Source organism: Poecilia mexicana, unplaced genomic scaffold (assembly GCF_051168715.1).
Source record: "Poecilia mexicana isolate PSO_F unplaced genomic scaffold, ASM5116871v1 scaffold_2, whole genome shotgun sequence".
NCBI classification, from domain to species: domain Eukaryota; kingdom Metazoa; phylum Chordata; class Actinopteri; order Cyprinodontiformes; family Poeciliidae; genus Poecilia; species Poecilia mexicana.
The window spans coordinates 8,874,936-8,899,620 of NW_028263371.1; the positions used below are offsets into that span (position 1 = coordinate 8,874,936).

Here is a 24,685-nt window from a genome sequence, read left to right on the forward strand (position 1 = left end):
ACGTTCAGGGTCATCGTTTCACTGGAAGATTAACCTCAAACAGATTTTCGTCCAGTAATTAGTTCCATCCATCCTCCCATTAACTCTAACCAGTTTTCCAGTGCCAGTCAGAAACAGCCTCCTACACCATGATGCTGCTGCCATCATATTTCACCACAAGGATGACGAGTTCAGGGTTAGTTTGCTCTAATCGAGTTTTGCCCGTCATCTGACCAGAGCACCTTCCTCAACACGTTAAACCGAAAATTGATGTAAAACCCAGGAAGATGCAGATCAGTTTATAGTTGTAGCCGTTAAAAAATCATAAAAAAGTTTAAGAGTTTGGGATGCTCTGATGGCAAATTAGTGCCATCAATTTGATTTGTGCTAAGCCTGAAAAAGCGCATCAAAGTGACCAATTGATTGGTGCATCTCTAGATAGAATATTGCCACATTTGGGAACACAAAAATCAGTTTTGCCCTCACTTTGTTTTCACATTCCCAGAAATGCAAAGTCTGATAGCTTTGTTGCAGTTGTGAATTAAAAAGCATGACACAGACAAAACCACGTTTTCTCGAATGCATTCGTGACATAGACAGACATGAGCAACCTATTGCGATATCTGCCTCAGAGCCAGTGGATAATAACAAAAAAAAAAATCTTTGTGTTTCTGAGCACATGAAACCCCAGAGACAACTGCTTGCAACATGAAACTTAATCTGTGCGCCTAGATGATAGAGGATGAGAGTAGTTGCAATTTTACTTTTATAGAGGTCATATGATGCGTGTTAGGAGACTAGGCATGTCAACCAGTGGGGTGAGGAGGATTATGACCTTGGAGAGACCAGGCAGGGCAGCTCAGGCCAACGAGAAGGTGGGATTAGGGGGGAGGGCTGTGATTGGCAGACAGGGGGCATGCAGACAGCTTTAGAGCAGTGGTTCTCAAGCTTTTTATTTTAAGTACCACTTCAGTAAATATGAAGTTTTCCCAATTATCATGATACCGATGGGCATTTTTAAACTGCATTCCAATCGACATTTCATTTTTGCTCAGAAGTTCTAACATCCCAATTTGTAGTTAGACAAATACATAGAAAAGTCCCTAGACATGGTGAAAGTCAAGTTTCTCACCTACCCAAACTGCTCATTTTAATAAGGCCGTCCGGCATACAGACCTTTGTTTATTTGTACTTTTGAGTATTTGTAGCTCTTTCTCACGATCTGTACTGTTTCTTTTTTTTTTTTTTTGGTGAGCATATTGCTACAATATTTGAAAGAGCAAAATCGCTGCTCCTGTACTACTAATATCAGTTATCCTGATCACTGGCAAATCAATTAGTAAATCATCAAAGGTTCCAGGTTTTGACTTCAGAGGTAAATGAAACTGTATAAGAAGCCGGTTTGTTCATATTTACTAAACTTACTATTTACTATTAAATGAATACTAATATAATTTTTTTTTATCTGAGAACCATCAAATGCAGCTCTGTGATTTCCACTTAGGCTACAGTTTGAGAACCACGGCTTTAAACGAGCCTCAAAAATGGCAGCTGTTGGTTGTTAAGCATCCTGCAAGGACCCTATGTCTCCTAAACTTGGGGTTAAGCACAGCCAAAGGCGATGTGATCTTTGAGGTTGTCACGGTCATGCTCTGAATCCACTGTCTAGAGCACAGTCAGCACTACATGCTTTAGCCTGAAGGCAGTCACACAAGGAGAGGCACGTACGGAGTCACAAACACACACAGAGTAACCTTTACGATGGCTGCTCGGTAATCAACATACAAAAATGGCGGTCCTGTTTAAACTTTGAACCGACAATCCCTGAAAGAGTGCCTGAAATCAAGCCAATGATAAACTAAAGGGAAGATCAAACCAATGGCCAAGACAGTAGCATGACTATTTATTCTCTACAGGGCCGTAAATGCAAAGTTTGCAAAGTTCATGCAAGGTTTGCTCAACAGGCAAAGGGAGTAAAGGCAGTGGCCCGTGGATGTTTATTCTCTGTGGTTACACATTTAAGTCTGAAATGTCTGGTCATGACATGACAACAACCCAATACAATATGTGGTGTAAAGATAAACTTGTGGACTTACCTGCAATGCTCTCTGCTCGCGGCTCAGTTTGCTAGAGTCAGCATACAGCTCTGTGGTGACGCATTTAAAGCGGTCGCCAACGTAGCCAGAGGAGTTTGCGATCCGTTTGGCCAAGCTGGACCTACGAGAGTTTTTAGATGAAGCCTGGGTACCTTCGTCCTCCTCCTCTTCATCATCTCCCTCTGCTTGGGACTCCCCAAGATCAACAATATTGTCCTCTTTTTCAGCCTCCCTCTCGCACTCCTTTACTGCATTTGTATTGTGCTGTGCAAGAGGAGCGCAGCTGCCCCCATCTTTTTTGTCCTTACCAGAGCTACGCTCCCCCGAGGTGCGGGCACAGCGTAAAGTGCTCTGATCTTGATCCCCAGGGTCTGGGCTGGGGCTACTTTCCTCTGTGCTCTCTTCTGCGTCGGAGAGCTCTGGTCTAGTCTGGGATGTCCTTGATACCTCGACAAGGCAGGGTGTTTCCTGGGGAATCTTTCCTTTCCCAAATAAAGTTTCTTGTTGCCCATCAGTGTTGTTCACCTTCAGGTTGGGGGTCTGTCCAGAGTGGCTTAGATGTGCTTGGTGTTTAGTCTCACTGTCAGTGTTTGTCAGGTTTTGACTGCTATGACATTCATTTTGGTTCCCCTTGTTGCTAGTCTCAGCAGAAGGCTGTTTGTAGACTGCTGGGGTAGACTCGATATCTGTGTCTGAGTGTACAAGGTCAATGCAGACAATCTTTTCTCTGGACGCCGCAGATGAGTGGAGGTTTTTGCTTTGACTGCCACCCTGTCCTTGCACGCCTACCTCCCTATCATGCTTCATTTGGTTGCCTTCGCCTGTCTCTTTCCCAGCACTGTGATCTCTGTGGCTCCCGCCTTCTTCGACAGTTCCCCGTGGTCTGTCCTGTCCCCGGGGTTTTAGTGTTGCATCTGCCCTGTCTGTCAGCTTGCTGTCAGAGAGTGTCTGCATCAGCGGATGGGCCATCTCCTGTGAGTTATAAGTGAGGTATTCTGTGCCCGGACCAGCTGGGAGATTTGGGTAGGTTAAAGGGTGTTTTCCAGCCAAGTGGGCTGAGTAAAGGCCGTTGTTGCCAAGCAGAACGGGGTTAGGGTACACCGGGCCTTTCCCTGAAATTGGGACGGAGTGTAGCGCCAAGCCATCAGGGATGGGGTACTGCAGATATCTGTTAGCATAAGCCAAGCTGTGGTTCAAATAAGCTTCACTTTGAGAAAGAAAAAGGTGGGGAGGAGGGTGACCATTCTCCAAACATGGCCTCTTGTATGATGACAGGTCTGGAGTTGGTTCACTTCTCTTATTCATCTGGGCGGACTTCTCTGTTCCCTCTCTGTGATGCGCTGACTGGCTGGGGCTGTGCTTCACCCATTCACCGTTAGGTTTCGGGGAAAGAGCCCTGGAGCTGACCAAAGAGCAGCCAGAATGTTGAGAGGAGGGAACACTGAGGTTGGGCTCTCCAATCCTTGGACAGGACGAGCTTCGCTGCTGAGGGAGAACCCTCTCTAGGCCCTTGTTCTTGATGACAGAGGGCGAGGCGCCTTTGGCTTGTGAAAGGCCCAGGTCTGCATTTGACCTCGGAGAGGGTGGCAAACCTGACGTGTGCTGTGCATGTGAGGGAGATGGGCTTGGTACAACCCACGATGAGTGTAAAGTGCTGATCATTTCTGGTCTCTCTGAGACCTTTGAAGAAGTGCTGCAGACCACAGAATGAGGATGGGAGGAAGGGGAGAGGGATACATTTTCATTTAGAAGCTCTCGACCGGAGGGAAGTCCATAACGGGTGCCAGATGACACAGAGTCCATCTTAACTGAGAAACCATTGGCAGGCAGCCCATACTCAATCATTCTTCCTGACAAATCCAGAGGCTTCTCTGCAGAGTCTTTGGTTGGTTGAGATTGGTTAGCTGGCCTCTCAAAATTGACTAATGAAGGGGACCTGCTGCGTACTTTTTCCACTCCTGCACCTCTGTTCTCAGAGGCCCCGTCTCGTGACCTGGGTTTATGGGGGCTGGGTCTGCCAGAGGAGGCCTGCTCTGATGCCATGCTGCTAATAGAAAAAGGGTGAGCAATGGACTGCGTAGAGGCAGAGGATGCAGATATTGAAGCCGCAGAAGAGGCGGATGGTTGTCCTATTCTGGCAACTGGTCTTTGCAAATCCAGTGCTTTGTCAAGGAGAGCAGGCAGAGGGGGAGGCTGGGGGAGGCGGGAGGACATGTGGGAAGAATCAGCAGGCAGACTATTATTCCCGACAGTGGTGCCACTGGTGCTGGTACTACTGGTGCTATTGTTGGTTGTGCCCTTCCTGGACGGAGGTCTGCTTGGTCTGCTGCTCCTGCTTGGAGAACGGTCTCGTTCCATGGCTGCCTGATGGTGCTGAGGATGAGGAGAGGGTTGATGAAGCTGCTGTGAAAACGGAGATGTAACACCGAGCCCTTTGTCTTGGCAGTGTACCAGCGAAGGGGTCACTGTGACCGCAGGAATCCTCATGGGAGGGGCCACCAGAGGAGAAGAAATGGGAGATGGAGGGTAGGGAGGGATATAGTAGAGCCTCTCAGCAGCAGAAACAGCTGCAGCAGATGTAACATTGGCCCCCTGGGCTGCACACAAGGGTGGGTAGGCCAGGTGCTGGGGAAGGTAGGGGCTGGGCTGGGTGAGCAGGGAGGCTTTGTATATGTTCAAAGCAGCATACTTGGATGTGTCCATAAAGGGATACATGCCTGCTTCCGGGTATGGGCTCAGCAGAGGCATGCGGAGGTAGCTGCCACCTGCCCCAGCCAGCCCCAGCTCTGACACTTTTTCTCCGGGCCCTACTCGCCGTTCCAAGCCAAGGCCCTCAGCTCCAGCAACCAGCACAGGCTTGTGAAGGCTTGGGTGGGTGCCCTTGTAGAGGCTCTGGTAACCATTTGCAGGCTTACGACTGTCCAGAGGGCTGTCGGGTTTGTAAATTAGCTCTGGGAGACCATCCCTACTGTATGCGAGTGGGAGGGTGGGTGTCTCTCTGCTCTTCTCCGTTTGGAGGGTTCTGATCCCTGGGTATACGACCCCACCATGGAGACGGAGGCTGTCGTGTATCAGAGTGCTTCGGTCAAGCCCCATCGCAGCCAGGGGCGTCAACCTTGCATCCACCTGGAAAAAAGAAAGGGAAAAGAAATGCATTTAGTTGTGCTTAATCACTTACAGATACTATTTAATGACATGACATAAACATATGAAGTCAATGCAATGCTCTGCCGAAAAGCTCAAATGTTTTCCTGTGGCTGTATAGTAAACACCTCAGAGTGAAATAATGTGATTAAAAACACAAATAAGGAAGAAAAACAAGAAAAAATTGGGATGTCGGAAATGAACTCTGATGAGATTCTTTATGCCTTTTGTGGTGTCAACAAAGGCATGTGCTTGTTTCTATGAGGGCAGAATTTACATTATAACAAATAGAGGAACTAACTATGACAGGTTTTATAAATGACTTACTATTTTTAACATAAATCTGATTGATTTAATTAGGAAGTCTGGCTAGTACCTTTAAATATAAAAAAGGCTTAAAATATGACAGTTGATTTTTTTTTTTTTTTACATACGGTCCATTCAGACTTTAACCAACCAACCTTAACCACGTATTTTGTTCTCAAAGTGACAAATGACAACCACGGGAACTTGCCATATTTTGTGTGATGTCGTTTCCTCGTCTTAGTGCCAGGTTAGTTTGTGTCTCAGCATCGACATCACGAAACAGATGTTGCCCTGTGGAGATGAGCAAACAGTTAGCAGTCAGCGCCTTGGCTCTGCCACATGAACACACTGCCAACGCAATTCCATGACACCGCCACTTACATTTCACAAAATCTCAAACAGACAGTGTGTTGTTACTTGAGCTTCATTCCAAAAACAGTCAAACATGACGGGGTGAAAATGCAAAGCGGACAGCCACAATAGCTCTGCCCCCTCTCATCCATCAACACCCCTTCATCCTTATAGCGCCTCCTCACCCCACCCCAACCCCCCACCCACCTCCTCCCACCGGCCCCCAAGCGGGGCTTGCTAGCTGAGCCCTGTGGGGCCACGTCTATTCAGTCACGTCCCCTCACACACACACCGGTTCCTCTGTGCCCTCTTTGACCTGCTCTCTCGGCTGCCTCAGCCAGCAGAGCGAGGGAAGATTATGCATCGCAGAGCACTTCGGCGGGAGCCCATTTACCACCCGCCAACACAGAGCCTCAGATCAACAATACCCTCGCACCAGAACACGCATGGAGGTAGAGCGTGTAGGAGAAAAGAAGCCACATATAGAGGGGAATAAACTCAGGCTGAAACAGCAAAGCAAGAAAACAGGTGGAGATTTAAGTGAAAAGACTTTTGTTAAAAAAATAAATAAATAAAAATTGAAGGAAAAAAAAAAGAAACCCATCAAGGCACAAATAAATGTCCCTGAATCCTGAAGTGTTTGTATAAGTTTGAATTTCTTGTCAGACACTTCAGTGTATGAGTCTTATTATATGTTCTGAAATAAGTCCAGAGAAAATCGATTAGATATTTCTACATATTTCTGAAATAAGTTCCACAACTGGCTCCCCGAACCTGTGATTTCACTCACACAGTTTAGATTTGTACACACCGAAGAGGTTGCAGTGGACAGATTCCCTTTTCCTCATCTGTATTCGCATTGATGTGGTAATATAAACGAACACTTGCTAAAAGATGTCCTTGTACGTTGATTAAAAGATGACACGTCCTCATGGGAGAGCAAACCGGAGATCGGGGGTTGGGTCAGATCAGTGGCTGTTCTCTACTCAAACCTCAGTCCATTTTTACTCACTATGCCTCCAACATTTGTGCACTTTAGCAATGCACCAATCAAGCTTCCACTGGCCAATACTAACTTCCATGCTATTTGGGGCTCTGACCTGAAGGATCCGATTTTCACTTGAAGAACTATAAGAGATAAGAGATTGGGGAAATATGTTGAAGTTAGCTTCGAAACTAACCAAAATGACGCAATTCCAAGATGTTGCTGTTGGTTGATGCGTTAATAGAGTGAACTTTGTGGGAGGCCTTAGTTTCAATGGATTCAATAAATGGGAACAAAGAATAAGTTCAAAAGATTTCACCATTTTATCTGGCCTACTGGTCTGTGCACCTTTAATTAGATCTGTTAAGAAAAAAACAAGTATACATTTGTTCAGGTTAATCTCAGCAGCTAAATCTGTTGCCGCCCTGGGCAGTGAGCCATGCTTCCAACTTTAAAAAAAGAAGAAGAAAAAAGCCACCAGTGGAAAAGACAGCAATTAGTTACTCATAAATCTGCTAAGTGACAAAACCGCAGGATTACTGAACAGTTATGAGCCTTTAAGTGACATCTTCACACCCTCAGTGGTTCGCCAAATTTCTACAGGCTTCATCAAAACAGCAGCGAGGAGATCGGAAAGTACAGCTCGCCCTGAGCTAAAAGTCTGAACGCTACCTTCAGTATGTGGGTATTTCTGCAAGGCAGTCCGGTTGGAAGAGCCTGCACGGGAGCAAAGTGAGAGGCAGCAATTGCTTTAAATAGCAAGAGTGAGCCTTCCGCGGAGCTCTCCGGAGCTGAGAGCAGTAGAGAAGCTCGGCTCCTCGATCATCGCGGTGAAACGCCTCGCCGCCGCGCCGCTGGCACACCACTTTTTTTTTATTGCGGTGACCCGGAGCACATTAATCAGCCTGCCGAGAGAGAGAGAAGAGAGAGAGAGAGAGAGAGAGAGAGAGAGAGAGAGAGAGACCCCTCCTTCTCCTCCTCCGCTTCTACATTCCCACCCCCTACTTCTCCTCACCCAGCAGCTCTGGTCGGTCCGTTCTGCTTCAACAACATCCGCATCTGACGGAACCGAAACGGAGCTGTGCGTGCGGGCGTGCGTGAGTTTTTCTGGCGCGGGATGAACGTGTGCGCGGGGCCACGTGTGCGTTTCGGCTCCGTTCCGAAAGCGCAGACGCTGTTGAGAATTCACCTCCCTCTCTCTCTCTCTCTCTCTCTCTCTCTCTCTCTCGTTTCCTGTGCTGCGTGCGTGAAGCGTCACATGCACACAATTTCTCTGTGTGTCTGAGTCTGGCAGGCAACGGCTCCTCATGCGCTGACAAGTCTGCGCAGAACACCAGGAATCATCAAAAAATCTAAACTAAACCTTAAGCCATTCACTTATTCTGTTCCTTCTGTCGTTTTAGACAAACTGTGATTTAAAATAATAATAATAATAATTAAAAGCACAGAACAATAAAAATATGAATTAAGAGGACGGAAAAACTTTCTGGTTTCATCTGTTTCCGACTGTAACTTTCTACGTCTCCTGATTTGAGAAATGATGATGAAACTTCTATAATGTGTAAATGTACATGGTTTCGAAATGGAAAGCTGTAGGCACGAGGGCTTTGGGTCAGTTTGTTCCTTTCGTACCAGACACTTACCGTGTCAAGCCTGTAAACTAACTGCGTTGCCGTGTAACCTTTGCATATCGGTCCTACTTCCAATTTTTACCTGTAAACAAACTTGGACCATAGCATTTCTATGAAATATTCATTTCAATTGAGTATTTCCTCGAACTCTTGACATAAATTATCATAAAAATGCTCAAACCTCGCGCATAATTCAATGTAACTGTATAACAGCTACTTAATAACCTGCCAGATGACTTTTATTACCCTCATCAAACTAAAATAACTAGTCCTCTTATTGGAGCCTATTATTTATTGGAGTCGTGGCGACATTTCTTACTTTGAACTAAAAAATTTACATAAGTCTCATATGATTAACTACAAAGAAAAATTAAGTAATCTTAAATAATGTCCTGTTTAACCCAAACTTTGAGTAAATAACAAATTTAACAGAGCATGCGCAAAACAAGTGTTTTTTTTAATTAATCACCAAGCTGAAATGTAAGCCTTTTTTTATTTAAAATGTCCAACTTATTTGTCGATAATTTGAGCAACACTGTTTTTGTAGGGAAATATTGACCCTCAAACATTCACGTCAATAATGTGGAGCCTGTGAAGGCAGCGAAAGAGAGGGAGCCGCGGGCCTGCAGAGGGTGTCAAATATCAAACGGGCCTGCAGCTAGAAGCCAGTGAGTCTGGTGGCTGAGGATTTTTCTGGGTCCAAATCCGAACATAATACCGCGCCACGAGGGGAGCGGACGGGGAGGAAGGAGAGACCTGAGATGAAGGGGTAGGGGGGGAGGAGAGGGGGGTGAAGAGGGAGGAAAAGGGAGCGCGTCGACGCCCATCCCTGCGAGCTAAGAATAGTTTGGGGCAACAAACAACTCCCGAGGGCCAACCAATCCGTCACTGCACGGCCGGCAGCAGCAGCAGCAGCGGGAGGAGGAGGCGGCGGTTTGAAGGAAGTAACAGCAGAGGGGGGCTGCAGCATTCACCAGCCTTTATGGACGTAATTAGGTTTGGATTTCTGCGCTGATTCTCGTTAAAAACGATAAGTCCAAAACTGACAGATTAAAAGAAAGAAAGAAAGAAAGAAAGAAAGAAAGAAAGAAAGAAAGAAAGAAAGAAAGAAAGAAAGAAAGAAAAAACACAATGCTTATTTTTCTTTGTCTCTTCCACCTGGTGACAGCGCCTTGAACTCTCAGTGACCCGCGGTGTGGAAACAAAAAACAAACACCGGGCTCCGCTTATCATCTCCTCCTGCATGGCTGAGGCCCTTTGTGTGTCCCCTGCGCAGCGCGCGCGCATGCAGCTCATGCATGCGATCCACAATTTAGAGCCTTATTTATCTTTATACTGGCGGATCTGATCGCCAAGTGGAATGCATAAGCGGAGTAAAATAAGCAGCAAACGAGCAGCGTTTGCCGTGTCCTGTTTTAAAGCTCGTTAGAATAACGGCAGACCGGGGAATGTAGGTCTAACTGCGCGCGCCCTCTCGCTCTTTGTCCTTGGAGCGCTGCCAGCAGGCTCTCTGAAGCGCAGAGCTCCGATCAGCTATGAAAAAAAAAAAAAAAAAAAAAAAAAAAAGCACTGTGACGCAGGATAATCTCCGCAGCGACGAGGGTGGGGTGAGGATAAACATGGATTAAACGCGAGCACGACCGCGCGCGCACACACACACGCGCGCGCCCAGACATACACACACACGAGAGAGAAAAGGGAAACTCGCGCACACCGCTGCAGGTGAACAAAACGGAAAGCGGTGGGAACAAATCTGAGAAAGAAAAAAAAAAAACAACAACAACGCGAGCGAGGAGCAAAAGTGCTGCCTGGCTGCAAACTACCCTCCGCCTCGGGCCACACTCACCAGCACCGACACCCAGCATCATAATGAGCAAAAAGCTCAGGCGCACAGAACGCCGGCACAATTTTAATTGTTATTGATTATCAGGCTGACGCGTGCCAAATGGTCCGACTGATCGTCACAATGAAGACCCTGTGAAAAGTTGACAAGCTGTTTCTCATTTTAGATGGGAGCTCAGAGGGGCCAAAAGTGGGGGCGGGGAAGGGGGGGCGGGCGGGGGGCTGGAGCGCGTCCACACTCACTCACACGCCCGCGCGCGCACCACGCACGGAGGGGGGCGGAGAAGCTGGATGGAGATGGCGGCTCTTCAGCTGTCACATTATTAGCGAGCGAGTTGTAAACAAGTGAGGGGGGCCGCTTGCATGCGTCCTCCCCGGAGCCCGCTACACAGCCGCATGCAAGTCGGTGCTCGGTTCAATCCATGCCCCTCGGCGTCACGGTCGACAACAACGGAGACATTGTGCGCACCCCCGTCGCACCGCCTCCACCCCTGGTGCTGTCACAGGGGCCCGGGTGGCGGCCACTGAACTGGCTCTATTCATCGCGGGCCAAATGGGGGACTAAATGGCTCTTTATGCCACCAAAGGACACGATTGTAACAGAGATGCGCATGCACAAGTCGTCCGGCATTTACCGGAGCTTGTTTGACGCTTTTTTCAGAAGCTGGCCTCGCTGTCATGATGTGCTATAGGAACAATACTAACCATATGACATCCGACATATATTAAACAAGGTGGCAGATGAATGCGTTCTAAACTAGAAGGGCCAATCTATTCTTCAGGAACCAGACTAGTTTTCTGGGTCCTTTTCAGTACAGGAAACGGTTATAAACGTCATTATCAGGGCAAAACACTCCTTGATGAAAACAACCAAATAGGAAGATAGTTGTCCCTTTAATTACCCCCCTCCCCTCCCCAACCTTTTCTGGAGAAGTTTTGTCACGGGAGGTGGCCAGACCTTTCTAATAGGGAGGGACATTTCCCCCAACGTTGTATCGCCAGTCATTACAGAAGTAATTTACATAAGTAGCTCGGTTGTTCAAAACGTGAACATCAAACAGCCGGGGTAAAATATCTTCATTCATAGCTCAGGGCAAATACATTCAAAAAGTACGACCTCTCTGACAGAGCTGTTTTCAAAGGTTTTCTACCCTGGTTATCTGATTTAGCCCTGGTTCCTGTAGCGGAAACAACAGGGCAAAAAAAAACAACCCTGCCCTATATTATGGAAAACGTTCCTGCGGTGGACACGCACCTTAAAAGGTTTGGGGTGATTAGGATCAGAAAGGGAGAACAGTTCAGGGTAGCTTTACTGTTGGTTGAAATAACAAATTAACCCCCCCCCCGCACACCGTATTTCTGATGCTCAAGCCAAACCCAGGTATACTTTATCAATTCCGAAGTGAACCCTATAGGTAGCCTATTGACTCGGTGGTATAAAAAAAAGGCCCCAGAACGGCAGGTCAAAAGCTTTGCAGCCAACATGAACCCCAGCCAAACGGCAGATAGCACATTCCTGCTTTGAAGGCTACGTGGTGCAATAAACTCCTCTGGCTACCTCCCCACTGCGCTGCCAAAAAAAAAAAAAAAAAAAAAAAAATCCGTGGGGTTTCGTCAGCGATGCCCGAGGCACCGAGGTCTAAAAACAAACCAGGAGCCTTGATCAAGACTGTGCCTGCACGGGCTTCAGAGGAGGGGAGGTATGCATGTCATCAGCGCTCTCCTGCCAAATCAATCTTCCGATAGGCCACAGCGAGGCCGGTGAAGCCGAGCGCAATCTTAGGGGGAGGTTTTAGGTTTTCTCTTTACAGCCTTTGTAGTCTCCTCACATCCAATCCCTGCAGCTGGCATTTCCCAACAACAACAACAAAATCTTCCTTCTGGTGCTTGGATTAAGAAGGGGAGAACTTAACATTTTGAAGGTCGACTTAAATTGACGGACTCGGACAGATTTGTTGGCAGTGGCGCCTTTGATAAACGTGTTGAAGTTGAAAATCCAACCTTTAATTCAAGCAGGTTCACTCATTTAAGAAGCAGCTGGCTTTTTAACAAAGGTGGCACAAAACAATCTCTTTAAATATAAGCTTAACCAAAATTTTGCATTGCACGTTTAATCTTTTGAGTTGAGTTTCTTCTAACTTCTTCTGATTAGTAATCAAGTAGCTTGTTGCTACTTTGGGGTATAAAGTAATGGCACTGCTTATGGGGCGCAGTAGCAAGAAGAGAGGTAGAAAACATCTCCAAAGCTCCAATGCTAGAGGATTGCTGGCATGTCCAGGGTCACCAAGTCTCCATAGGAACCATAAAACCTAATCCATCCACATAGACAGCAGTTTGAAGAGGCCTTTATTTTGTCCTACCATCACAAACGCAAACATTCAGTAAGCTGAGCTCAACTTTAACTGCAACCACGTGCTTTAGTAATGAGAGAAATAAGAACAAACAACAAACACTTTTGCACTTTATCAATGCATAAGAGAGGATCTATGATGCTGTGGGATTGCTTCTCTTCCAAAAGCCACTAAGAACCTTGTTGGAGTGCAAAGCACCAAGAACTCTGTGAAGCACCGGGACATTTACAAATACAAACCAGAAGGCCTCTGCTAGAAAAGTGAAAATAGGTTTCACTGGGTCACTGTGATCCTAAGAAGATAAAATGGGTCAGATTGTACAGAATCAGCCTTCCTCCATCTCCACCACAAACCCAAACCCTAAATCCTTTAGACCCTGTGAGGTGAGGTGCGGGTGTGTGTGTGTGGGGGGGGGGGGTGGTGCGGTTCAGGACGATCTAAAGAGATCGCTCTGACAGCAAAGATTAAACGCTGTCCAACTGGCAGAAACGTGGCACAGAAATTAAAAGGTTTGAGTTTTTCTTAATGAAGTCAGGCAATAAAACCTGAATTCGTCTTAAGGCTTTTGTTTTAACGCATTCATACATGGTGGTTGTGGTGGTGGTGGTGTTGGAGGGGAGTGACAATAAAATTCATGCGCGTCTGTATTTTCTGATCTGAAAATGCCACAGCGCCGCTGTGTTCGTGAATAATGCGCTCTGGCTCCCTGCTCCCAGTGCGGTGGGTGAAAACAGCAGCGCTGGGGGCCCCGACACATCTCTGCGGGGAAGTGACCCGTGCGCTCCAGACCTCGTCGAAACAAAAAGCTTTGTGGAGCGCCGAGGGAGGGAGGGAGGTAAGAGGAGGGAGGGAAGAGGAGGGAGATTGAGGGCTTTGTGTGGGGGAGGAAGGAAGGAGGGAGAAGAGGGGGGTGGGGGGTGAGGTTCTCCTGTTTCATCGCCAAGTCCCGGGAGGCCAACACGGAGCATAGCTTCAATCAAACCGTGACGTCTCCTCCGGGAGCAGCGCAGCGCCTGGAAAACCGATCTCACCGCGGCTCTCTGTCGCGCCTCAGCTTTTGTTCACACGCATCTCGACTCGGCAGCGCAGCGCGGCACAGCGCAGCGCAGCGCCGGCAGCGACGAGACTGTTGTTTTATATCCAAGCGTGAGTGAAGGAGAAGAGAGAAGCACGGCAACAATAAAAAGAAAGAAAGAAAGAAAAAAAACAAGCCTCCTAACTCCGTCTGGATATAAAACAGAACATCGGTTGTTCTTTTAAACTAATTTATTCCCCCCCCCCATCTCTTCACCCCCCACTTCCCGCCCACCCATTCTAACACAATGGGTTTGATAAGCAAAAAGCCGTTCCGTGATTGTATCGACGCACTCTCCCCGTGCGTAATTTTCCCCCCGCCGTGGTCCCTATTGATCCCAGATTAGAAAAAACGGGGACAAACAGGAGGCTAATGGGTTTAGAATGGAGGCGGTGTGGTTGTTCCCATTCTCTTTAACGCAGCAGGTCCTCACGGAGCACCACGCTGACACAACCACTGTCACACATCACTCACCATGACAATGAGCCCTCCCTCCCACACCCAGCAGCAGGAGCCGAGCTGGAGCTGCCTTCAGGTGATTTTTTTTTCTCCCCCTCCCAACCATGCAAATCCAACAAGCTGCTGGAAACTGCGTCCTCCCTTTTCTGAAATTTCCCCCAAATCCATTAAGACGAGCTCCCATGAAGCTAAACTTTGAGGATGCCCACAGGTGAGTGCGATCCGTGAGGATTCCCTGTCATCCAAATTAGAAACAAATGAAACCTGACAAACGTATATCTGGGTAATCAAAGTCACCGTTTATGGCAGGGGTTGGTACGGAGCTCCCCGAACGCGTGAAAGGGGAGAGAAATAAAATACTATAGAAAGTAAAAACAGCCCTCCCCGTCTGTGCTCCAACACCTGGAGAACAGATCAGTCCCCGCACCGACTTTCACAGCGCGCTCAGTGGAAAAATGACGCGCAAAACAGTCCGACGGGGCTGCGCTAAAAATAAACCCGGCCCACACAAAATGTGAAGAGTTGTGCTTTGGGGTGTCAACAGCCTGAGCCCCTGTGAGTTGTTTTTATTTTATTTTTTATTTTTAATTAATTAATTTATTTAAGGTTTGCTCAAATGGAAGGTGATCGAAGACGCGCTTTATGTGGCGGAAAACCGATAATTGGGCGGCTTCAAGCAAATCAATCAGAGTTCAAATTAAAGTGTACAACTTCGGGAATGAAGCGTGTTCTTTGTTTTGCCACAACATTTCAGGGTTCCCAGGTGACGTTCACGTCGCCAGTAAAACACACAGTCGGGTGAAGTACTTTATTTCCACTAACAAAACAGAGTGTGTGATAAAAGCATGGATTTCTAAGCCGAGTTGCACAAAATGCAAGGAACTTTAAAAGCGAAATGGAGGGGGGTGGGGTGGGGGTGGGGGGCACTAAAAACCTAACTCCGACTTAGGTCCATCTGGGCCGATGACGTCACGTGATGTACAAGATGTGAGCTGGAAGGAAAGCGGTAAACATCAGGGCAAACAGATTTCGACGTAGGATTTGAGACCAGATCTTTTCCGGTCTGTCCCTCCTCCCCCCAGGCTCCTGAAAATCTCCTCTTTTGTTTCATTGTTGCCAACCTTTCCTGAAATTCAAACGTGCGGGGTACAAGTACACACCCCTGACGGGGAAATTTAGTTAAAAACGGGCAAACGAAGTAGGACAAATCGAGAAAAAAAAAAGAGAACTGTTGTACCTAAAGTGATATCATCAGGGGCACGTTTGGTATGTTTTATCTTGATTAAACACCGATTTACATCTAGAATAAATAGAAAGGTCCGGTGGTGGCACGTTCAGGTGACGAACTACGTCTGGAGTCAGTTTGATTGATTTTTACTGAAAAGTCTGGGTTGGTAGGTTTAAGACCGCGGTTTAATCCGAACACAACAAAGCTCTCTTTCTGCATCAAAGCCCACTGAAGTAGCCTCCACCCCCCCACTAGTTAATCCCCCACCCCACCCACCACCTACCCCCCTCCTCTCTGCTCCTTGGAAACGTCCCATAAACTCGAGGTCCTGATCCTGTTCCTCCAATCTGTTCGCGCGTTATATGCGCGATGTTCTATACAGCCTATACGGTCTGATCTGCGCGGATTGGCCGCCGGGGAGGATGAAGAGGTATTTCTGTCGCTGCTAAAATCAGCCAGCGAGCTGAAGCCAGCCAATATGGGAGCGCATCGATCTCCCTGAGAGGAGAGGAGAGCAGAGCGTCCCCTTAATTATTGGACCGGGACTCCGATCCTAAAAGAGAAATAAATAAAAAATAATTTAAAAAGATCCCCTGCTTAACGGTATCGTCGGAAAGCAGTATGCGTAGCCTGCAGATGAGCTTTAAACTCTCAGTTTGGAACGCATCCAACAAGCCCTGCGGCTCTTATTTCAATTAAACTGCAACTTCAGGCTGCAAGATGCGCTCCACGGCGACAAAAAAAAAAAAGAAAAAAAGAAAAAAAAAAGGATAATTTAAAACGAGACTGGTGTGGAAACAACGCGAAACTCACCAAGCAATTAGGGAAATTATAGTGGCAGTGATAAATGGCTGTTTGGAAAGTAGGTTGTTTGGATATAAAGAGAAAAAGGAACCGCGCATCGGAGCTCGGGGGGGGGGGGGGTGGCGGGGTGTGGTGTGTGTGTGGTGGTGGTGGGGGGGTCCATTAATCCTCCGCGCGGGGCGAGATTGCGTGCGGGAAAAGAGGGGAAGAGAAACAACACGCTGCAGCGCAAAGTCAGACCCGAGAACACCTGCGAGACAAGCTGAGAGGAAAGATTGGGGGGAGGGGGGGTGGCACGCAGCCAGAGCGGTTTCCATCAACTTATATAGACAGGAAGGTGAGCGGTCCACAACCACACACGCCTCACACTACCTCTGGGACAGATGAGGGTCCGATCTGTCCAAACAAAGCCCCCCTCCCCCCTCTACCCCTTTTAACCTCACCCCCCAGCCCCCCAACACCTCCACGCCGTGCGGTGACAGCAGCAGCGGCAGCAGGGGCAGCAGGGGCGCACACGCCGCGGGGGATGCCCTCCAACTGAACCGGACTGTCTCATCGGAGCGGCACTCGCGCTGCCTTTCGTACAGGGCGAGGCTGGATTCCTGTAACCTTGTTTAGCGCAGAAGCTCCGTGTGCGCGCACGAGCACTCGCACCAGCCCCTCACAGGCAGACTCTTTCTCTCTCTCTGTGTTCTCTGTCTCTCTCTCTCTCTCTCTGTCTCTCTCACACACACACGCACGCACACACATATGCAGACACGCACACACAACGGGTGCGAAAAGCCCGAGCAGGCACCGCCGCCACCAACACCAACCAAGGACGGCGCCACTTTCAAGTTCGCTAATCTCTGGGACGTCCTTCTCACCTCCGTCCGGCTGACAGGACGCTGGGAGCCCAGGCTGTGTGTGTGTGTGTGTGTGCGTGCGTGCGTGCGCGCGCGTGTGCGGTGTGTGCGCGTTGTTTATCAACCACATGCCGCTGCCCCGCCGAAACGCACAAAGACCACCCTATGCGCTATTCTTAGAAGTGGTCCGATCCTCTCCCACAGTCCCTGCGCACATCATCGCGATCAGCAGCCAGTCTGGTTTTTTTTGTTTTGTTTTGTTTTGTTTTGTTTGTTTTGTTTTATTTTTTCTTCGCATGAAAATCACACTGAAACATGTAAAACAGCCAAAACCGTTACGGGCACAATTATAAAAAAAGAAAAAGAAAAAAAAAAAAAGAGCGGAGCACGTTTTTTGTTTTTTGGCTTTTTCTTTCTTTCTTTTTTCAGGGGCTCCGGAAAAAAGGGGGATTTCACACATGGTGATGGGGAAATAAAACACATTCAGATTAGTCTTTTGTTTTCGGCTCACCTGTTTAAATGGTGCAAGTTCCGTAGAGTCCGATTCAAGTCTTTTGTCCTGTTTTTTTCCCAGTGCGTGGACGTATACGTAGACTGGCCCCCGGTTGCGGTCCTGTCTGCTGGAGACAGACGATCCCGGCCAGGAGGAGGAAAAATAAAGAATAAAAAAAGTGTCTAACAGGTTATCCACTTGTCACGAAACGGGGCAATTCTTATAAATAAACCCCTCAATGTGTGTTCTATTGTCCACAGCCGACTCTCATCCTTTACTCTCTATTTCAAGCGGACTTTTTAGGAGCTTCCATAGAGCTACAAAAAGATCCTGCGCCGAAACAGAGCGACGGAGGGGAAAAACCTGAAAGAAAAAAAAAATCCACAAAAGAGGATCCGACCAGTCAGAAGGAAAGAAAAACTGTTCGGTCCGAGCCGCTTAGAGGATACAGGTGGTGAGGTGAGGTTGGCGGAGAAATTAAATCAGCTGGTCCGTACCTCGCAGCAGCGCCATGTTGGGTCTGAACGGAGCACGCCGTGCTCGGAAAAAGCCCCTTTTCCTCCCGCTTTGCGTCGCTGCGCTCCGCTCCGCGCGTCCCCCACCCTCCCTGCTTCCAACAGCGGAATCCGTGCGACAAGAAGGCGGCTTCGGAGAGAATCTATCCCGAGTAGTTTCTCTTTTCTCTTTCCCCTTCTTCTTCTCCTTCTGTTTCTTGCTCCGATTCTCTTTTCGCTTCCAGAGTCGCAGAGAACAGCCCGTGTCGGGAGCCCCTCGGTTCGCACCGAGGACGCACACAGAGCTGTGTGATTACGGGGAGTGCCGCGCACACACACACACGCACGCACGCACGCACGCACTCACACACACATACACACACACACACACACACACACACACACAGACACACACACACACAGAGAAAGAGAGAGGGAGAGAGAGAGCGAGAAAGAGCGAGAGAGAATGGATGAACGCTGCCGAGACTGAGCGACTCGCTTCCACTCCCACTCGCGCAGACTCTACCCAGAAGGCCAGTCGGGAGACCGCAATTACCATAAGCCTCCAGCGCACGGCACTGGCTGCGCGCGCACACGGAGACACACACAAACACTCGCTCAGAGAGAAGCACACACACCTAGAAGGCTCCGCTGAAAGTCCTAAAGAGCGCTCGGCTGGGTTTAAACACACATTAGGTGGCAAATGAGGCACGTGGATAATTTGATAGAAAATAGAAGCTGAATATGAAAGACGACGTGAGGTTAGAAAGCAGCGTCAAATCTCGGTTGGTTTTTTTCTAAGTTAGTATAATTTCTTTTTTTTTTTTTTTTTTTGGCTATGTGACAAATATATCTGGCCCGTGATTGTATGGAGCTCCAAGCAGAATTTAGTTTGGGGGTCCCTAATCTCAATTCACACACCAGCCCAGTCTAAGCTAATTAGGACGTCATCGACATGTTAATTAATTCCGGTAATTGAATTTAAAAAGTGAAATTAATATATGGTATAGATTCGCTACAGAAATACTAATTCCCTCCCAAAATGCAATTTTTCAGAAAATGTAGATGACACCAATAACAATATGATTTAAAAAAAAGAAAAAGAAAAAAAAGAAAAAAGAAATGTGATGATTTGACCTGTATATATATATTTTTTTAAAAACTGGCTTTTCATCATATAGTACTCTATCCAATCCTTCCCACCATATGGATGGAAAGTTTAGTGAAAGGAGAAAAAATGTGGTAGACAATGGTGAACAAGCATTTAGGGCATTTGGAAGTGAGACCCATTAAAGAATGAATGACAAAGTTTCAAACTGTTGGACTGCAACTCGACCTGGAGCTTCCATGGAGACTAAAGGTCACGTCCTCTTTCATGAAGCTCGTCCTAAATCAGAGACAATCTGCCAAGAATCTCACCTGGACCGAGGTGAGAAAAGGACCGGACTGCCGCTCAGTGGACCAAAGTCCTCTTTTCTAGATGAAAGCAGGTTTTGCATTTCATTCGAATTTGATTTGAAGTCAATGTCAAGGACGAGCGGAGAGCCACCGACTCTGGGCTGCTTGAATTCCAGCCGTGTCATCATCTTGTTGTTGACCGGGACATTTTAGAGCGCTTCATGCCTCCCGCTGCTGACAAGTGTTACGGAGATGCTGATTTTATTTTTCCAGCAGAACTTGGCACCTGCCAGAAGTACTAGTACCTGCTATATTTGGCTACGGTGTCGCTGTGCTCGAGTGAGCAGCACTCACTGCTCTGACCTAACTCCTAACAGAGAATCTATGGAGTTATTGTCAAGAGGAAGGCGAGAGGCACCAGAGCCAACAACGCAGATGACCGGAAGGCCGCCATCTTTAAATGCCTCGGCAACACGCCGATCACGTCCACGCTGCGCAGCACCGATGCAGTAATTTGTGGAAAAATACTGCTTGAAGACAGTGCACAGAACATTGCTATTCTATCAACGTAGACTAACATACTATTTGGATATATATATTTTATTGTTTTCATGTAATATCCCAAATTCCTGAAATCTGAATTTTGGATTTTTGTTAGGCTTATACACAATAATCATTTAGATTAGCTGGAAATATATCACTATGTATAGAATGAAGCTACATAACATTCACATTTTGAACTGATTCACCAAAAATATGAGTTCTCTATATTGTAGTAAATCAGGACACAATAAACAGTAATTGTGAAAATAAGGTTATTTCTTCTACTGGCGATTGCGTCTGGATTATTATTGATTGGTTAGCAGTTACACAGCGCGCACACACACACACACACACACACACACACACACACACACACACACACACACACACACACACACACACAGCTGAAAGGTTTAAACCAGCAACATTCTGACCGCTCAATAAGAAAATATGTAAAAGGAATGTTAAGTTTTAAGCTCGATACATGAGAACTCGAGTGCTCTTGGTTGCCCCCTGAAGGCCTGGAGGACATAAGCAGCAGATTCGTTCATGTGTGCCTCAGGCTGGCTCTGTATATTCAACAAATAAGTGAAATTTCTGTATAGTCTAAGTAAATACAACAAAAAATGTTTTATTTTTTTGTCTTTATCAGAACCTCGATCAGCATCACAACAGAACTACTTAATGCCATCACAGATTTTAACCGTTCTCCACATTCAACCTTTTCAGCTGACACTTAGGGAATATATTTCAAATCAATTTCTGTTTACTTCTCTCGGTTTTTTTTTCTTTCAAGCCTAAAGATATCTCTGTGAAACACTAGAGACACAGAGAGAGCGCGGGGGACAGGAGGGGGGAGGGGGGGCAGCTCAAGGCTGGGGCACATCTGTTAAAGCTCCCATGTCAAGCAAAGGAGGAGGAGGCTATGAATATCAAGCCTGAGGTGTGTGCATCATGTGCTTGAGTGTGTGTGTGTGTGTGTGTGTGTGTGTGTGTGTGTGTGTGTGTGTGTGTGTGTGTGTGTGTGTGTGTGTGTGTGTGTGTGTGTGTGTTGGAGAAATTGAGGGGGGAGTGGTCGGGGGAGATTGGCGGGGTGGACATGAAAAAAGAGAAAGAAATAAAAGAAAGAAAGACGGCCGACAGACAGACAGACAGACATTGGAGGCAGACAGAAGCAGAGTAGGAGTAAGAAGGAGCCTTGGCAGTGGAAGGTCTGGCTGTATTTGCCGCAGCTGTTGAAAGTGGGAGTTAAACCAGACAGTCATACACAAATAAACACAAAGCTCGTAGAGCACTCGCATATGGATGCGTTTAAAAAAGCTAAGCTCATCTTGAAGGCCAGGTTGTCCAGAAGTTTGGATTAGGAGGCCGGTGGAAGTGGAGCGCAGGGCTTCCTCTCTCAGTGGAAAGGTAGCATGATGGGCGTCCGCCTGCATCCAGAACAAAAGCTCCGTTTTCTTTCTTCCCCTCTCCTCCTCCCCACCGCCCCGACATCAACCTCCACTCCGCAGAGAAACAGCACGGAGTTTCTGACACACACAGATTTTAAAGCAAAAACTCTCTAAAACCTAAACAAATCCAGGGTGAATTAGCGGGCATGTTTGCTCAGCTCAGCTCCACCCTCTCCTCACCTTTCATCAAGTGAGAGTCGCTCACTTTGACCACAGCTGCTAAACCACAACATAGAGAGGGGATGGGGGGAGTTATATACTCACACTGCTGGTCAACGTGCGTACAAGGGCTTCGTTAAAGAAAAACTAAAATCCACTCCCATTAGCCTTACCGGATTATTAAAACTCTTTGAACTTTTGCACTTTTTTTTCTGTGATAAACCAAGATGGAGTACAACATGTCTGAACCTGTGACCTTTCGCTATTGTTGTGGTGTTCAGTTTTATGCGTCAAAGGGAGTTTTAAAGTCATATTTTCATGCAATTTCAGTTGCAGCTTTGTGGGGGTTGCCGCCATGCAGATCTAGAAACTGTGCATTTTTTTTAAATGGTTCTGGTCTGCAAAACGGCTCAAACGAAGTCAGACTGTGATAGTTTCTGAGATCAAAGCCGCAGATTCTCACAAGAGACAATATTCATATTCCCTAATCTAATCCATTTCATTATTTGGAGTTGCTGTCCGACTTGAAGGAGAAGCTCCATCCTCAAGTCCCAACTCTTTTAAGGCTTTTTTGTAGGTTTTCTTCCAGTCCTGTCATGTATTAAGCGTCTCTGTCTCTGCCTCTGCACTGCCACAGCATGATGCTGCCAGCAATCTCATGGTGAATCATTTTCTTTCCACCTCCGCCATTTTGTGCTGCTTTTTGTGTGTGTGTTGATCTACCACATAAATCCCAGTAAAATATATTGAAGTTTGTGACTAGAATATGAAAACGTTCCCAACAGTTTAAGGTATTTAAATAAGTTTCCAGGGCACGTTCATCGGGTTAGCATACAGCTGAATTTTTAATCGATTACACACATATTTAATTATTAATAACCACAAATTTCCAGGCAACATCTGTTCAGAAACACTACTAACTTTTTGTTTGCAACATTTTTCATTTGCATTTCTGTTTCAGGCAAAAGAAAAGCCTGAATTGGCGAGCTTGACTCCTCACTTTGATCAGATACTCAGTTCTGCTTTCAGCGTGACGTTAGCTCCGGTGAATCCAGTGAAAACCCCCTGCTGCGTAAATACGTTTCCGCAGCGGGGGTTCCCACTATAGAGGAATCGGTGGGGTGGACGGGGAACAAAACCCAAACCAAGACAGAAAACTGTTCATAGACAATACCTGGAAAAAGCTGTGATGGCGTCAAATCAACCTGCAAAGTCCTCTGCTGCTGCTACTGCTGCTGCTGCTGCACCAAAGACAAACAGTAAAGCTTTACTCTGTTTTTTTTTTTTTGTTTAAAAAAAAAAAATTGGATTCAGTGATTGGAAATTCATGAGAAGTCCCTTTACCCAAGACAAGGCCAGGAAGAAACAACAGTGAATGGCCCTGATATTCTATTTTTTCTCTCTCTCTCTCTTAACCTAAGGCCCCGAGGCAACACCGAATTAAAATCAGATGCAATTCTCGAGTGGAAATCCTCGCACGGACACGGGGATAATCCAGAGAGCCATTGTCAGTCAACACCGTTCATTGTTGAGAGCGAAAAATACAAGTTTGAACCCAACCACAAAGGAAAAAGGAGACCAGTGTTAACAAGATCAAGAAACGCTGCACTCTCTGAACCTAAATTATTTTGATTCAGACCGAGGCAAAGCGGCAACAAGCTGGGCGCGATTAGCCAACATTTGAAATTCATTTTTGTAAAAGACAGAAAAAAAAAGAATTTTTTTTTTTTTAAGGTTTAATCGAGACCAGACTATCAGCACACATGTCCAGTGTTCTTATTACTGCACATGCTGTGGGTAACTTGTACCCTGGCGTATTAGAGCGTTAACAGAATGTATCTTCTTGAGGCCGCTTCTTATATGTATTACTTCATATGCTAAAGATTCTGGCGTTAAAACAAAGCAACATCGACTCAAAAAACCAAAACAACAACAACAAAAGTAAGAGCTAAGCGCTTTTTAGCCTCACAAACTTGAAACTGGAGCATCTTAAACTTTACTGTAATTCTTTATGTTTATTTTGGTGTAAACGTTTTTCAGTATAACACTATAATTTTACATATCCGCATGTTAGCTCAACCCACCAGCTCCGCATGTGCCACTTGTACCATCTGTCTGTGTTGCAATAAATGCACCCAAATCACACACACACACACACACACACACACACACACACACACACACACACACACACACACACACACACACACACACACACACACACACACACACACACACATATATATAAACACCCCAACAATTTAATCCCAAGCTCAAAGTCCACCAAAAGAGGCTTTCTCACAAGTAACTTACTGAAAACAGCCTTGAGCGGTTCAAACAAAATTCCTGCTAATGACCCACCTATAATCATGCGGAAAGGTCAGAGAGGTGTTGGAAAAAGAAGTTGCAGCACACATCAGGCCTTTTCCTCATTTCTTCCCCTTTTCGCTCAGCCTCCAAGGGCGCTAAAGCCAGACGGCCCTTCCCATCACTCACGGAAAACTGGATTAAGATGAATATTGCTCCCAGAAACCAAGGGGCAAACCAGATTTCTGGCGAAAAAACACACCGGCGTAGTTCAGAATAAACACACACACACACACACACACACACACACACACACACACACACACACACACACACACACACACACACACACACACACACACACACATTTGCTGAGAGTGTGTAAGGGACGGGAAATTAGGGGAGGTAAGAGGGGCACAGAAACAGGCAGGAGAGCCCGACCAGACCTTTTTTTTTTTTTCTTTTCTTTTTTTTAATGATCGTGCTGCACTTTTTTTTTTTTTTTGGCTGTGTGTGTGAACTTTGCGGTTAGAAAAGCCAGACCCTGAACAGCATGTGGCTCTGAAAACGCTTACACTGGATACCGGTGACTGAGAAACGTGTTTAAAAGCAGGGATCCCGTCCTCTTGCTGCCATTGTGTGTCGATGATTCATACATAAAGCCGAGTGTGTGCGCGCGTGTGTGTGTGCGTATGCGCGTGTGTGCGTAAAAACCAAAACCTCTGTCAACACAGACTCACACAC

At 46.7% G+C, this 24,685-nt stretch overlaps 1 protein-coding gene across 1 annotated transcript in view; it reads right to left on the minus strand.

Moving 5' to 3' along the window:
• Positions 1-7,687, minus strand: part of LOC106923883 (BCL-6 corepressor) — a 32,972-nt gene extending 25,285 nt beyond the window's left edge. The window contains 4 exon segments of the mRNA XM_088003850.1: positions 2,076-5,201; positions 5,734-5,802; positions 5,804-5,816; positions 7,632-7,687. Of these exon segments, the coding sequence (XP_087859976.1) occupies positions 2,076-5,201; positions 5,734-5,802; positions 5,804-5,816; positions 7,632-7,687 (3,264 nt within the window).
• Positions 7,688-24,685: the final 16,998 nt, after the last annotated feature.